Raw genomic sequence first — 13,702 nt, 5'->3', positions numbered from 1 at the left:
CTGACAGCTGATGGCTTGATAAATGTCAACACACAAAATATCTGTGTGATGAATTACTGATATTTGCAGGGAGCATTGCCCGAGATTTGTTATGCTGGATGCACCGCACACAAGTGAAAAGTTGTTTTTTCTTGTGTTTGTCACGCAGAAAAAGTAGAAAAAAATACTTCTGGGCAGCAGAAATTTTAACTGTGAAAGAGGGCACGTGGGTCTCTTCCAATCCCATAAATGATGAAATCAAGGGAGGTTTTGCTGCTTAATTTCAGTGACAGCAGGGCCACATGGTAGAAGAAAACAATTTCCAGAAGGGAAGCAAACATTTACACTGCTACCATTATGGAAAAATAGGAAACACTTCAAACTAATCCCCAGAATAACACTGAAAATAAATGTTGTGTATTAAACTTACAACACAAATATTTCATCTTCTGTTTCTAAAACAACTGTAAAGCCAATCTTCAAAAGTGATGATGATGATTATTATTAATTTTTTCAGAAAATATGGGAAACAAGATTTGGTTAAGAAAGTTGAAATTATGGAGGGCTTTGATAACCCGTGGGCAGCTGACGAAAATGGAAGTGTGAAAAGCTTAGAGAAACCAGAGCACATGACTAATGGGTAAGTGGATTGCTGCTATCACAAATTTACAAAAAATTGCATATAAAAACCGTGGTTCTAGTTTATTCTGGTACCATAGGATTTTCCTTGGATCTCCCACTAGGCTATAGGTCCATTACCCTTGAAATGATAAGTTAAAAATCTCCACACTTGAAGGAAGTTAATTCCTTTTAATCTTATATCAAAGGCAAATTCCTACTTACTCTTTTACAAATTGTTAATCCTAATGCAGAAATGACCCTTAGGATATAAGAAGCTACTTAATTCCCCTGAGTAAAATCCCACTAATTCTGAGATCAGGGTACACACTGCTCTTGGTTGTAGAGAGGCTGAGATTTTTGTCTGAGCTCAAGGTGCTATGAATTCCTGAACTCTCTTAGGAGAACTGAGATCATGCCATTTGACAACCTGGAAGGCACCAGAGAAGATGAAAAAGATGAAATTAAGGCCTCTGAAAATGACAGATACCTGGAGACAGTGCTGCTGGATTACATGGGTGAAAAGGAGCAAAATGGAGCACCTGAAAAAGCTGCTGAGAGTAGAAATGTGGAGGTCCAGCCCACTGTGGGATTCACAACAAAACAGGTAACAACTTTTTTGATTGCAAAGCATGGCATGAAAGGTATATTATTGTTATTCAACAAATAACTGAAGGAATTATCACAAAAGCAAATCTGATGGAACTTAAAAAAATAAAATCTTGTGAAGTAATGCCTGGAAGTGTTCAAGGCCAGGCTGGACAGGGCTTGGAGCAACCTGGTCTAGTGCAAGGTGTCCCTGCCCATGGTAGGGGTTGGGGCTGGACAATCTCTTAAGGTCCCTTCCACGCCAAAAAACTCCATGATTCTATTCAAAAATCTTAGAGGAAGGGCTGTTTGTCCCTGCCTAGAAGAAGGAGCAGCATTTTCATCCACAAGTGATGACTCTATTCTGTCTTTCTGGAATGGGAACAGTAAAGGACTCACAATTTTATGATTTCTACTGCTTATAATTTCTCCTCACTCAACCATTTGTAGCTCTCTGCCTCACTTACATTATGCTTTTTTGCAGGATTCCTTTCCCACAGACACCAACCAGGAGCCAGCTCTTTCCTTAACACCTCATCCCACACTGCCTGCCCCTGAGAAAGAACTGAAAGGAGTAAAATTTTCAGAGGTGGCAGTGATTTTGGATGCAGACGATGGAGACGACGAGCCTGGAAATGATATATCTCTCTGATAAGAACACTTGATGGAAGAAAATTTTTACAAAAACCGCAATGAGACTCATTGGAACAACTCAGAATTAAATGAGCAATAAAAATATGGGAATGTTATCCAGATTTTAATCCTGCTGCTGTTGTAAAGATGGATAAGGAAGAGAACAAGCAATATGCGGGAAGGGCTGCAGTGCTGCGCTGCAGGGCTGCTTCCCCAGCAGCAGCAGCGCTGTCTCACGGCGTATTTAATTTCTTTTGGCACGTGTCAAATGGGCAAGACAATAAACCCGATTCCAGAGGCGTTGCCTTGTCATTGCTTCAGACGGCGTAATTTTGGGACATCAATTATTCTGTTGTTTTGCGCAGAGGTGTCCGCCGCAGTCTTTGAAAACGAGAGTGTTTTCTAATTTTCCTGCTTTCCTTGCTGTTTTTTTTTGGGGTTTTTTTTCTCTGTTTTCCAGTTAGGCGGTGCCTCCCGCGGAGCAGCCCCCAGGAGCGGCTTTGGAGAGGCTTTGGAGCGGAGGAGCGGCCGCAGGGACCAGCACAGCGCGGCGGCTCCGGGCGCTGCCGTGCCCGCTCCCTCCGCCCTCCTCGCCGGGAGGAAGGGCAGGGCTGAGCTCGCCTTCCTCCTCCTCCTCCTCCGGCGGGGCGGGGAAGTTTCTGGCACCTTCTGGCGGTGCCGGCGGAAGCGGCCGGGAGGAGCGGGGGGGAGCGGGCAGCGCCATGGCCAAGTGGGGCCAGGGGGACCCGCGCTGGATCGTGGAGGAGCGGGCGGACGGCACCAACGTGAACAATTGGCACTGGTGAGCGCCGGGAACGGGATGGGGATGCGGGAAAGGGCTGGAGAGGGGGGTGGGGAATGGGCGGCCGGCGCTGACCCCGCCGCTCCCGGGGCAGGACGGAGCGGGACGCGACCAGCTGGTCCAAGAGGAAGCTGAAGGAGGTGCTGGAGGGGCTGGTGGTGGAGGGCGAGGCCGGGCGCTGCGAGATCGGCGACCTCAAACACGTGGAGGGCGAAGCGTCCTGCAACAGCCGCAAAGGGAAACTCATCTTCTTCTACGAGTGGAACCTGCGCCTGAGCTGGAAAGGTACGGGGGGAAAGGGGGATGCCAGGGGCTCGGCTGCGTGTCCCGGGGAGGTGCCACTGGCACCGTGGGCTCTGTGCTGGTCCCTGCTGCCATCGGGAACCCGTTCCCTCCGGGCTGGGAAAACGGGAATGCCTCGGTGAACTGCAGTGACTCAGAGTCGTGGGGAGATTGCGGGAGCCACGTGGGCCTGGACTGGATAAATGCGTATTCTTAAATAACCTTGAAACCCGAGCTTGGCTCCTTCCTCTTCACCCAGGCTTTTTGCACCGCCTATTCCTTAGCGCTGCGTTCCCGGTGTATCAGCACGGCGTTACTCTCTTTGCTTTGCTAGAAGTGAATGCCTGCATTGTGGTGGCACTGACAGCACAGTGCCGGGGCTGCTTTAGTTCCACTGTGCCCAAATTACAGCTCCAAATTACAGCTTTGTGCTCCTCCGTGCCTCTGGAGAGCAGGAAAACCTAGGAGACGTCACATTACACCTGCTTCCAAAAACTATCTGTGGTTTACACTGAGGATCACGAATTACATGAGGATAAAACTCTTTAGTGGAAAATAGAAATGATTCTTGAGTATTTGGGATACCTGGGGCTCTGCATTTTTTGTTGTGCCATATCCCAGCTCTTGGAGTTGCCCTCGCTGTGCTTGTCCCATGAGAAGCTCTTTGTTTGCTGTTCGGCTTTTGGTGATACCAAGGAATTCTTTCCATTTATTAAATACCTAAAACTTGACAGCAAATTGTGTCTTGCACTGGAGTGAGAAGCAGGAGCAGCTGATGGAATGAGCCTGCACAGGAAACTGTCCCTGAATATTGTAGTGCCAAGTGCCAGGCTGTGCTTCCCCAAATGTTGTCCTTATTCCTCAGCCCTCGGCTGTGGAGGTTTCCCTGAGTGGAATATTGCTGAGACCAGGACAAGTTCTGGAATTGAAGTCTGCACCCACAATAAGAGGAGACTTTAAACTGAGTGCTGTTGTTTGTTTTAGGTAGTTTTATATGTTCCAAGTGTGTTATAAACTTAAGAGCTGTAGTGTAGATGCTAACAGAGAGCAAGGCAAATATTATATACTCTTGTGCAGTTTAGATCAGTGTAGATAAAATAATTGTAATCAGCTTTTTGACTTCTTTAAGTTCAGCAAAAATCACCTTAAGCTTTAAACAGAGGTTAGTTCGGCTTTGTGTGGTTTATTTCAGAGTATAAAATTAGAAGCAGGCAGACAGTATTTTGTTTGTATTTCTGTGTAAACCCTCTGAACTGTTTCTCTACAAGGTGTTTATGCTGGTCAGTGTTTAGAGACAGCTCTGACTTGGGCTGGCTGCTTTGCTGTGCTGAGTGAATCATGGCTTTGAGAGCTTAATTTTAAATGAGCTGGCTACTACACAGGAAATTCTAAAAAAAAAAAAAAAAAACCTAGAGGCTGATGATTTTTTTGTGATAGCCATCATGTTGTGTGTTTCGAAAGCTCTAAATTAGAAGTGAGATTTCAGATTGAACTAAAAAACTGTAATTAGTTCTGCAAGTCTTCAAGGATAACTAGGACTTGAAGCTATGATTAAAATGTGGGTATGTAAGGACAAATGATAAAAATCCTGAGATTTGCAGCCGGTTTGGAAAGTCCAGTGTAGGAAAAACATTGTGCCTAGCAATTTAGGTAAGAGAGAAACAAGAAAGTGAGGAACTGAGCATACTTAATGGCACTAAAATTGAGCAAAATGGCTGTTCTGTCATTTTTTAGAAGCTGTAATGAGGATTTTAATGGATCATTCCACGTTGTAGTGGAAGCTTTGTGAAAACATGTTTGTCCTTTTAAAGCAGGTATTTCACCAGGGTGTTAGAGCTGGGTCTTCCTGAGATGTGTGCTTCATACTGGACAGGCAGGAAACCAAAAAATAATTTATTCTCAGGTCTGGTATTGAATTCCAATGCAAGTCCAACACATAATTTGATTGTGATTGATGGAAAGGTAGCCAAGCTTTGTTTACATTACAGTGGTAGTGAAAACAGAGCTGCACCAGTATTGCAGCTGTGTTGTGTTGATCCATCAGCTCTGTTTGTTCACTGGTTGGACTTTGCTGCTTAGCACAGACGCTGTCATTTTGAAACTTCATTTTAAGAGCTGTGAAAACTGCTAATTGGATTAGCTGAATCAAGTCAGGTTTGTGTTTTGCTCCCAAAAAACTCCTTCCTGCATGCCTGCACTTCCTTTCTGAGGAGAGCAGCCAAAAATAAGATCGGTTTTGTTGTCTGCAAAGCCCATGTTGTGTGGTTTTCCTGTACTGATCCTGGTGCTGGAAGGGAGCAGGGAAGACTGAGTTGGCTTTGTGGGCTCAGCAGTGTTTCAAGGATGGCATTTACCATTTCCCACGGCTTTATGGAGTGACAGGTGCTCCTGGGAGACTCCGAGGTCTGGTTCTGCTGTTCCCTCAGTGGCTGTGCTTGTGTAGTTGTGGATTAACAGACTTTGCACGTTGAGCAATCCCTCATTACCTCAGACCCGAGTGGGAGGGATCTTTGCACTTTGTGTTACCAACAGCCCTTCATCTTCTCCATGCCAGGAAACACCAGATCATTTATTGGAGTCCTTCACTGGGATCTCAGCCAGTTGGGTTCTGTTGGTGCTATGTGATCACATGGGGGCTCAGGGAAGTAATTAAAATAATGAGAGTGATGCTCAGGAACAGTGGGATCCAGGTGGCTCCTGTGAAACAGAGAATCCCCAGAAATTCTGCATCTGCCTTCCTGATAATTCCCTTTCTGCAGTCGTGCTCAGTCTTGGGCTGTTGGAATTTGAGAGTTTTGCTGATGAAGCACCTTGTTGGATTTTTTTATGTTCTGACACTGAGCTGACAGACCTGCCTGTTTCTGTTGTAACTTTCTGAAGGGATTTTATCTGATCTAATTAGTGAGTTAATTTAAATAACAAAACACTTCTGCACGGCAAAGGGAAAGAGTCTTCAGTGTAATGAAAAAAAGCTTGGTACCTTAAATTCAATTTCTTCCGTGTAGATTTCAGGCAGGGCAGCACATGGGGGGCAACTCAGTGGGGTGGTCCTGGGCCAGAAGTGGAGCATAATTCCTGTCCTTGCTGAATCTCTGTGCAGTGATTTTGAAGTGCTTAAAAGTAATATCAAATGCTCTAAATGTGCATGTGAATTTCATATTTTAAATAATGTCAATTGTATACTTCTCCATTGTACACATGTGTGTTTCCTGGTAACATGCCTGCATGTTGGGAGCTTTCCCACAATTAAAGAGGCCATGGTTGGCATTCCAGGGAGCTGCTGAATGCACATTCAGAGGAGAAGGAGATGATTTATCCCTGCCCACCCTTAGATGCTCATTCAGTGTTGGGACAGGCTGTAAAGGGTGTCAGAGCAGTGCAGGGAGCAGGTGGGTCCCTGGCCATACCTTGGTGCTCCTGGATAGGGAACACAGCTCCCAGGAGAGGCTCAGGCTGCTGTTCAGTTCCTTTAAATCAGCCTTGAGGCAATTCCCTTCAGGTAACACCTTTGTCCAATTGAGTTCCAAGTGTAAAACTCTTGCTGTGGGGGAAATAGTTTTTAATGATGCATTTAAGAATTCGTTATGTTAATACAGGTACAGTGAAAGAGTCTGGTGAGAAACATAAGGGATCTGTTGAAATTCCTAACCTGTCAGAAGAAAATGAGGTAGATGATACAGAGGTAGGTGTACAACACTGGTATGCCTGTATAGGTCCACAATTCTTAAATAAAGTTAATCAACATCTAGGCATCATATTTTGATTTTTCCTGTTGTTAAGTGGGGTAATTACACGTGTTTATAATACTTGGAATAATGCCTTACTCTGTTGTCAAATTTACCAATGAGGAATGTGCAGTTTCCTTTACTAATTATTGATTGTGATGATATTTGAACTGCAAAGTTGAGAAGAATTCTGCTATAGTCTTAAAAAAAAAAACCCAAACTAACACAGCAAACCACTCCCAGCCCTAAGACCTTAAGGAATCTCCCAGTTGGTTGGGTAATGGTTGATACTGGTCATTCACAGGTCCTTTAGCCTCTGCTGAGAAGCAGCTTTTGGCTATACTTGAACTAGACTGGGTAGAGATACTACATTTATTTATGTCTTAAGACAACTGCATTTAGCAGAGGTTGGCTACCCCAAGATCCTGAGTTTGAAATTGCAGCTTTGAGCAAAGTAAACAAAGCCCAAACTCTTTCCTTTGTAGCCAGAAGCCAAAAGGCTCCTGACTGGGGTCTCTCACATGCTGTCATTTTTCTGTTTGCAGATAAATGTTAGCAAGAAGAAAGGGGAAGGTGATGCTCTGAAGGATCTGATGAGAACTGAAGGAACCACCAAAGTCAGAGAGGCCCTGAGGGACTACCTGAAAGCACTTAAAACAGGTAAATCAAAATTAAACCAAGTGAATTAATCAGCACCTTGGGAGTGTTCCTGTGCAGGTGCCTCTCCTGAACAACCTGGTCAGGTATTAATATTGTATATATTGTAGTGGTTTTATTTTTAATTGTCACCAGCTGAGATGAATTTAGTTAGTCCTGACACTCAGGATTTTTTTTGCTCTCAAAAGTGGCCATGTCCAGAATGTTCTGCAGTGACTGAGGCTGTGCTGGGTCACACAGGCCCTGCCAGGGCTCAGCTTGGCCCTACTAGGACTGGCCAATATTAGCATTGCTTTTTGTTGTCTCATTTTAAAAAACTGCCTTCCTTGCCTTATTTTCATGTCCTTTTGTTTTAGTTATTAATTAAATTAGTTATTTTCTAGAATTTCTGAAATGCTGTCTTTATTTCTGTTCTTTACAATTACATCTTTAAGCTTGCCATTATCGTTTGAGATTCTAAGGTTTTGTTATCCTAAATTTAATAAATTTATAAATTTTCGCTTGTTCTTCTAAACCAAAGGTGAACCAAATTTAAATTTTCCTTTCTGTTTTTTGAACTGGTATTTTTGTGAATTACAGCTGTTACCAAGAACCAGGAAAGCATGCTCCAAAAACTGATGCATTTACAGCTTGCAGTCAAATTGTTACAAGGTGCATCTCTGATAGTGAACTACTTTGTTAAATTATTAGCTCTGTTTGTTTTGTTTTTTTTGTCAAGTGCTGTGTAATTTTCCCTAGTTGGTTCCAGCAATTTTTGGCTTGAGGATTTACTGTGTATGATTTTTTAGGGTGTCCAAAGATCTTTTAACACTGGAAACTTAAAAGGCAGCAGCCTCTGACAGGGATGACTCCCATTCTGTATTGAGTTCCACTCCAGTCTTCTGCCAAACTTAGGAGAATTTCTTTGGGTTTAATTTCTCTTTGATCTGAACATCTGCTGTGTTGCCAGAAATCTGTGCAGATGTTACTGATTTGGGTCAGGTAAATTGGAAAAGCCTTTGCAAGGGAAATTGCTCTTCGGTCTGTTCCTGATGGAAACATAAGGGTAAACTGGGGAAATCAGATCGAATTTTATGTCCTGCAGAGTTTTCCCCATTCTCCAGGGTTTGGGTGAGCATCACTGAGTATCTGGATGTCAGAGGGGTTGAAGAGCTCCATCTCACACTGAAAAGTGCTTTTCTTCATTGCAGAGTTCACCTTGGGAATGATTCTGCCAACAAAAGCTCCTGCAGGTCAGGAACTGGCCACGGAGCGAAAACCGAGTGGGAGCAGCATGCAGGTATGATGGCTTCAGGTTTTTCCACTGTAATTAGTGACTCCTCATTAATGCTGAGTAAATACAGAAATGCAGTGTATAATTGCCATGTATTCACACACTGTGTTTGAGAATATACAGGTGACAACACTCTTGCCCTGCCAGCACTTTATAAGGGTCGAGATCTTGCACTAATTCCTGTCAATATTTTTTTGCTTTGCAGGACTCTGTTACACCACAGTCTCTGGATATGGTTGGAGTAAAAATTCCAACAGTGAGGATACATATGAGGGAAGTCTTCAACTCTCCAGCTGATGAACTTTACAGCATCTTCACAAAGAAGGAAGTAAGTGATACTTTCAGGAGGCATTTTAACTGAATGTGAAGAATTGTGTAAGCAATAAATAGGTCGCAGTGTCAAGTACAAATTCCATTTGGTGAGAGTTTATTAGGCTGCCTTAGATCTTTTTTTTGCCAGTTGCTCCCTTAACAGTGAGGCTGCATTGTTCTGTGGTTTGGGTGCAGCTTCCTTGTGCTGTCCTTAACAAAAGCTTTGCTTTTTGATGTAGGTGTTATTGAGGAGCCTGAAGGGCTCAGTAATGGCATTGCTGTTACCCACAGCTTAATTAGATTAATTACTGGAGGTAATGATACTCTTGCTTATAGGGGATGAAACACACAATCACTAATTTTGGGTTTGTGTCCTTCAAGTGAGTCTGGGCTGCTATTGGAGAACTTTAAATTACAATCCCAGGGCTACCTCTGGGAAACAGAAATGGCTCTTAGCAGCTCTTCTGCACCTTCCTGAAGCTGCTGCTCTGTTTGCCTCATTTCCCAGTCTGGGAACATCCAGTTTTGTCTCCAGTTGTGGATGTGCTGGGGGCAGAGCCTGTGCTGCTCTGTATTTACCAGTGGAAGTTCTTCAGCATTAATATTCTCACTGTGCCACCTCAATGGGCACCGCAGCAATGCTGTATAAAATCAAATGATGAGTGTTTAAAAAACTTCCAGGTGTATCAGAGTTCACTTAATTCCTGCAGCACCCCTCCCTTGTCTCCCAACATGGTGCATTTTCTGTTTTTCTTTCTTTGTTAGTTGGTACAGAAGTTCTCCAAGTGCCCAGCCATGATTGAAGCAGAGAAAGGAGGCAAACTTCAGATGTTTGAAGGCTTTGTCAGTGGTGAATACACAGAACTGGTAAAAAGCTCCTACTCCACTTTAACGAAGGGGGGAAGGGTGATGGATTCTTCTCTGAGTTAGAAAGCAGCTTAAATCTGTGCATTTCAGCTTCTCTAGTGCATCTTTCAGTTCCTCTGTTTCAAAGCCAAACTGTTGGTCTTTTGTTGCTTGATTTTTCTGTCCCATCAAAAGAGCAGGGACTGACCACACCTAAGGACCTGCACAGGGAGCAGAAAACCCAGCACAATCCTTTGTAACTGAGAGGATGGAGAAGGCAGGTTCGAGGTTTATCTCCCAAATCTCATCCCCTTTAAAACTGGGGAGATGATCTCTGTTCTATTCAGGGCAAGTGTTACCCTGCCCCAACTGAATGCTGGTGCACATAGAAGTGCACTGATAATTAGAGCTCAGCTGCATTTTTGAAATGTCCTAAAAACCATTTTCATCTGCAGGACTGCCTGACTTGTGTATTGGGCCAGGCTGGGTTGTGTAACAAATCACTCGGTCACACTTGAAAATTTCAGTGGGGAAAACTGGGCTTGTCCTTGTTTCAGAAGTCTGCAAGAAAATCAGTATCAACGAGTCCTGGTCTTTTCCCACAGCAAAAACGGAACAGTGGAATGCAGCATGCTGAAAGTTCCATGAAAGCAGTTTATTTCAAAAACCAAACCCCAGTTTTGCTCTTCTTTGCATGCCTGTGTCCAGTATTCCATAAAATCCTGCTCCTCTCGCTGTATTTCAGGGAGAACTGCAGTGGGAATTCTCTCAGGTGCTAACAGGGAGAACTTTCTTATCTTCCACAGGTCCCAAGCCAAAGACTTGTGCTGAAGTGGCGGTGTAGGAGCTGGCCTGATGGTGAGTTTTTTTCCAAGGATCTCTGATTTTGGAGGGCTCCTTTGCAGGGAGAAGGACCAATCCTGGCAGGGACCAGCCTTGGCTGGGCATTCCCTTGGTCTGTGTCCTTTGGAGAAGCTGTGCTCAGACAGGCAGAGCAGAGAGGGAATCAGCACCAACAAATGTCCTTCTTTAAAAAAGCACTTCACTCAAGGGTCCTTGTTTTCTTCCCTCAGAACATTATGCAACAGTGGCCTTGAACTTCCAGGACCTGGCAACTCAGTCAGAACTGGAGCTGGAATGCAAAGGGGTCCCTGTCTCCCATGAAGAGAGTACAAGACAATGTTGGAAGAAGCAATATTTTGAAGAAATACATGTTTTACTGCAGCAATCAAAAGACAGCATGGAATGATAACAGCACTGTAGTTTTGTTAGGGCATTACTTTTTATACTTTGTTAACATTTGGTTTTCTAAAAAAAAAAAAAGAAAAATATAATTTATTTGTGGGAAGAATAAAGACCCACTTCTATGAGACTGTACATAGCACTATTTATGGGTTTTTAGGGAATGAGAGGCAAGTCAGACTCTGTATATCAAAGCTTTACTTGGGGACAATGATCTCTGTTCTGCTTGCCTGCAACTCCAGAGAGTGATAATGACTGAGCTGCAGTGAGTCCTGCTCTCAGAGGCAGGTGAGCTACACCATCAATAGGAAGCATTTCCAGTTCCTTAAAATTCAGTGTATCAAGTGGCAAAATTAAATCCTGGTAGGAGATGGAGTTCCCAGCAGAGGTGAGCTGAAAGGGATTACAAAACTGCTGATCCATTTCAGGAAATGGGGGGGTTTCATTTCCAGCCTTGTGGAATACTTGCTAGATGCTTTTACCTGCAGACTGTTTGCAGCTGCAGTTTTAGGAAAGATAATTAACAATGTCATGTAATTATTAGGTCTGCATGCACTATACTCCCTTACTTGACCTCAGTGTGACATTTATTTAGGAAGAAACAAACAGTAGTAGTGCTTGCTTTCTGCAGTTCTGTAAAACCTTCCACTGAAATGATTTACAGCCCTCTGCAATGCTGTACCTCAAAGAGAACAACTGTTAAGAGAATTTTGACAGGAACAAATTGTAATTCCTAATGAAACCATCTCGAGGTGAGCAAGGATAACTTAGTTCTCAAATGCTTTATAAATAAAGTGTACAAATGAAATATGCAATCTGAAACAAATTGACCACAATAGGGCAGGCTGCCTTTGGAAAATATGCTTGGCTCAATAAAAACGTGATTTTACATTAAGCTGATTTTCTCCATAAACTGATCCTGCCAAACTTACTAAGTAAATTTCTTAGAAGTTAAGTCCTATATATTTTATTTTTACAGAATGCCAACAGATGGCAACCTTACCACCCAAAAAGCTTCCATCAATTCCCGAGGATACAGAGGTGCTGCTCCTTGCTTCAGGCCAGGTTCTCCTGCAAAGTTTGCAGTCAGTTATTAACAACCCCTCTGAACCGAGGTGAGGTCTGTGGTAGTAAAAAGAACAAAATCCCCAAAGTGACAGGAGAGGCACACAGCAGTTCCTGGGTGTTGCTGTTTTAAGAGTCCAGGGGCTAGGTAGGGAACAACCTCTTGGATAATGTTGTATTTTAGCATCTGTTTCTGAATGTTCAAAATTTAGTTACTTCCCCCCCTTAATATTCAAGGAAGAAAAGCCTGATGTTTTGAATACAGAAATAATTTAGGGTAGTGGTTGACAGTGAAATTAAGGTTTAAGACAGTTCAGGCTTCAGCAGGCTTGTGGGTAGATGGTTGAAGAGATTTTGCAACGATTTAATCCTTGAGAGTAGGTGGTTCTATGCAATTCCAAGTTTCTTCAAACAGTGAAAATGCAGCCCCAGTAGTCTCTGGGAATTGTGCCTCACCCATTTTCCCTCATGACTGAAATCCCCTGGTTTTCCTGTCTCCCTGCCCTCACTGGAATGGAGCAATTGCCAGTTATTGGTGTTAAAAAAGACAGGACTTACTTGTGCTTCCAGCATTGCAGTCCCTGCTCCAGGTGTGGGGCTGCCAAAACCCCTGGAAAACGAGGAGCATCAGCTCCATACCCCCTCTGGTGCTAAAATTTCCCCTAGACTTCCCAATTAAAAGTAAAAAATGTTAGATGGTAATTAGCTGAGAAAGGCAAAGAGAAAAATAATACAATGGGAAAGACAAGATTTGTAAGATTATGGCCAAAATTCTTTACAGATCTCAGCACTTGAAGTGCCAGAGGAGAGGCTGGCTGTGCATGGAGAAGGTATTCAAAAGCTTAATTTTGAAGGGGTTAAATGGGAGGTAGAAATTCCAGGAGGAAGCAAGTAATAATAAATGAGAAGTGGGATAAAACCTGGAACAAAATCAAAGCTTTAAGAGACTGAGGAAGCCAGTGGAAGATTAAAGGATTTAGAGATAAATGGTTTTCAAAGGCAGGATAAGGGAAGATTTTTAAAAGCAGAAAAAATACAAACCATAAAACTGTTCTAAAGTGAGAGAAGGGGAATAGAATGCAAAGAATTATGTTTTTTAGAGCATGGAAAGTGAGGGATACAGAGGACAAACACCTGGAAACAGCTCTGGAAAAGCAAGAAATATTTGTGCAGGTCGTACTTACTTCTGTTCAAAAAAACTACTGTAAAAAAATTCTTCGTAAAAATTACAGGAATACTCAAGGGGGAAATGAGGAGGTAAGGGAAGAGCAGTAATCATATTTCTGGTAATCCTGACATGATTAATGGTGCAGTATTTGTATATCCTTTATGAAATCATTGCCAACGAAGTAAAAAACCACCCCGAAGGCCAGAATGCCACAAGTGTGATGTGATCCCATCCTGCAGGAGCTGCTAAAGCCAGCAAGGGGCAGCAGCTCAGACAACATGCCAACAATCAGCTGTTAACAGTGTTAAAAAGGTTGGTTAATTCAGAAAGCTACTCACCCAGAGGGTTCCAGCAGCTGCTGCAGCTCAGGTTTTGATCCACAGGCCAATGTTTTCCAAGTTCTGATTGTAGAAGTTTTGATTAGAAGCTGTTGATGATTTCTCTCTAGTGTTATAATCTGGAGAAAGTTAATGAGAAAAGGTAATAAAATTATTCCTAAAAAGAATACTCAC

At 43.2% G+C, this 13,702-nt stretch overlaps 1 protein-coding gene across 1 annotated transcript; it reads left to right on the top strand.

Annotated features, from left to right (window-relative positions):
• The first annotated feature begins 2,186 nt into the window (after positions 1-2,186).
• Positions 2,187-11,852, top strand: AHSA2 (Putative activator of 90 kDa heat shock protein ATPase homolog 2). Its single transcript, XM_014895098.2, has 9 exons — positions 2,187-2,620; positions 2,715-2,905; positions 6,499-6,584; positions 7,173-7,287; positions 8,475-8,563; positions 8,763-8,885; positions 9,635-9,736; positions 10,522-10,573; positions 10,789-11,852. The coding sequence occupies exons 1-9, from the start codon at positions 2,541-2,543 to the stop codon at positions 10,962-10,964; spliced, it is 1,014 nt and encodes a 337-aa protein (XP_014750584.2). The 5' UTR covers positions 2,187-2,540; the 3' UTR covers positions 10,965-11,852.
• Positions 11,853-13,702: the final 1,850 nt, after the last annotated feature.

This window comes from Sturnus vulgaris, chromosome 3 (genome assembly GCF_052056855.1).
Source record: "Sturnus vulgaris isolate bStuVul1 chromosome 3, bStuVul1.hap1, whole genome shotgun sequence".
NCBI lineage: Eukaryota > Metazoa > Chordata > Aves > Passeriformes > Sturnidae > Sturnus > Sturnus vulgaris.
Note: the sequence above shows the minus strand (reverse complement) of the source record. Positions and strands in the feature narration are given on the sequence as shown.

Excerpts from the sequence above, each read along its gene's own strand:
- AHSA2 (XM_014895098.2), top strand. The coding sequence starts at position 2,541 with ATGGCCAAGTGGGGCCAGGGGGACCCGCGCTGGATCGTGGAGGAGCGG. Across the intron at positions 8,564-8,762 it reads CGAGTGGGAGCAGCATGCAG|GACTCTGTTACACCACAGTC; the intron begins GTATGATGGCTT and ends TTTGCTTTGCAG. Across the intron at positions 9,737-10,521 it reads GTGGTGAATACACAGAACTG|GTCCCAAGCCAAAGACTTGT; the intron begins GTAAAAAGCTCC and ends TATCTTCCACAG.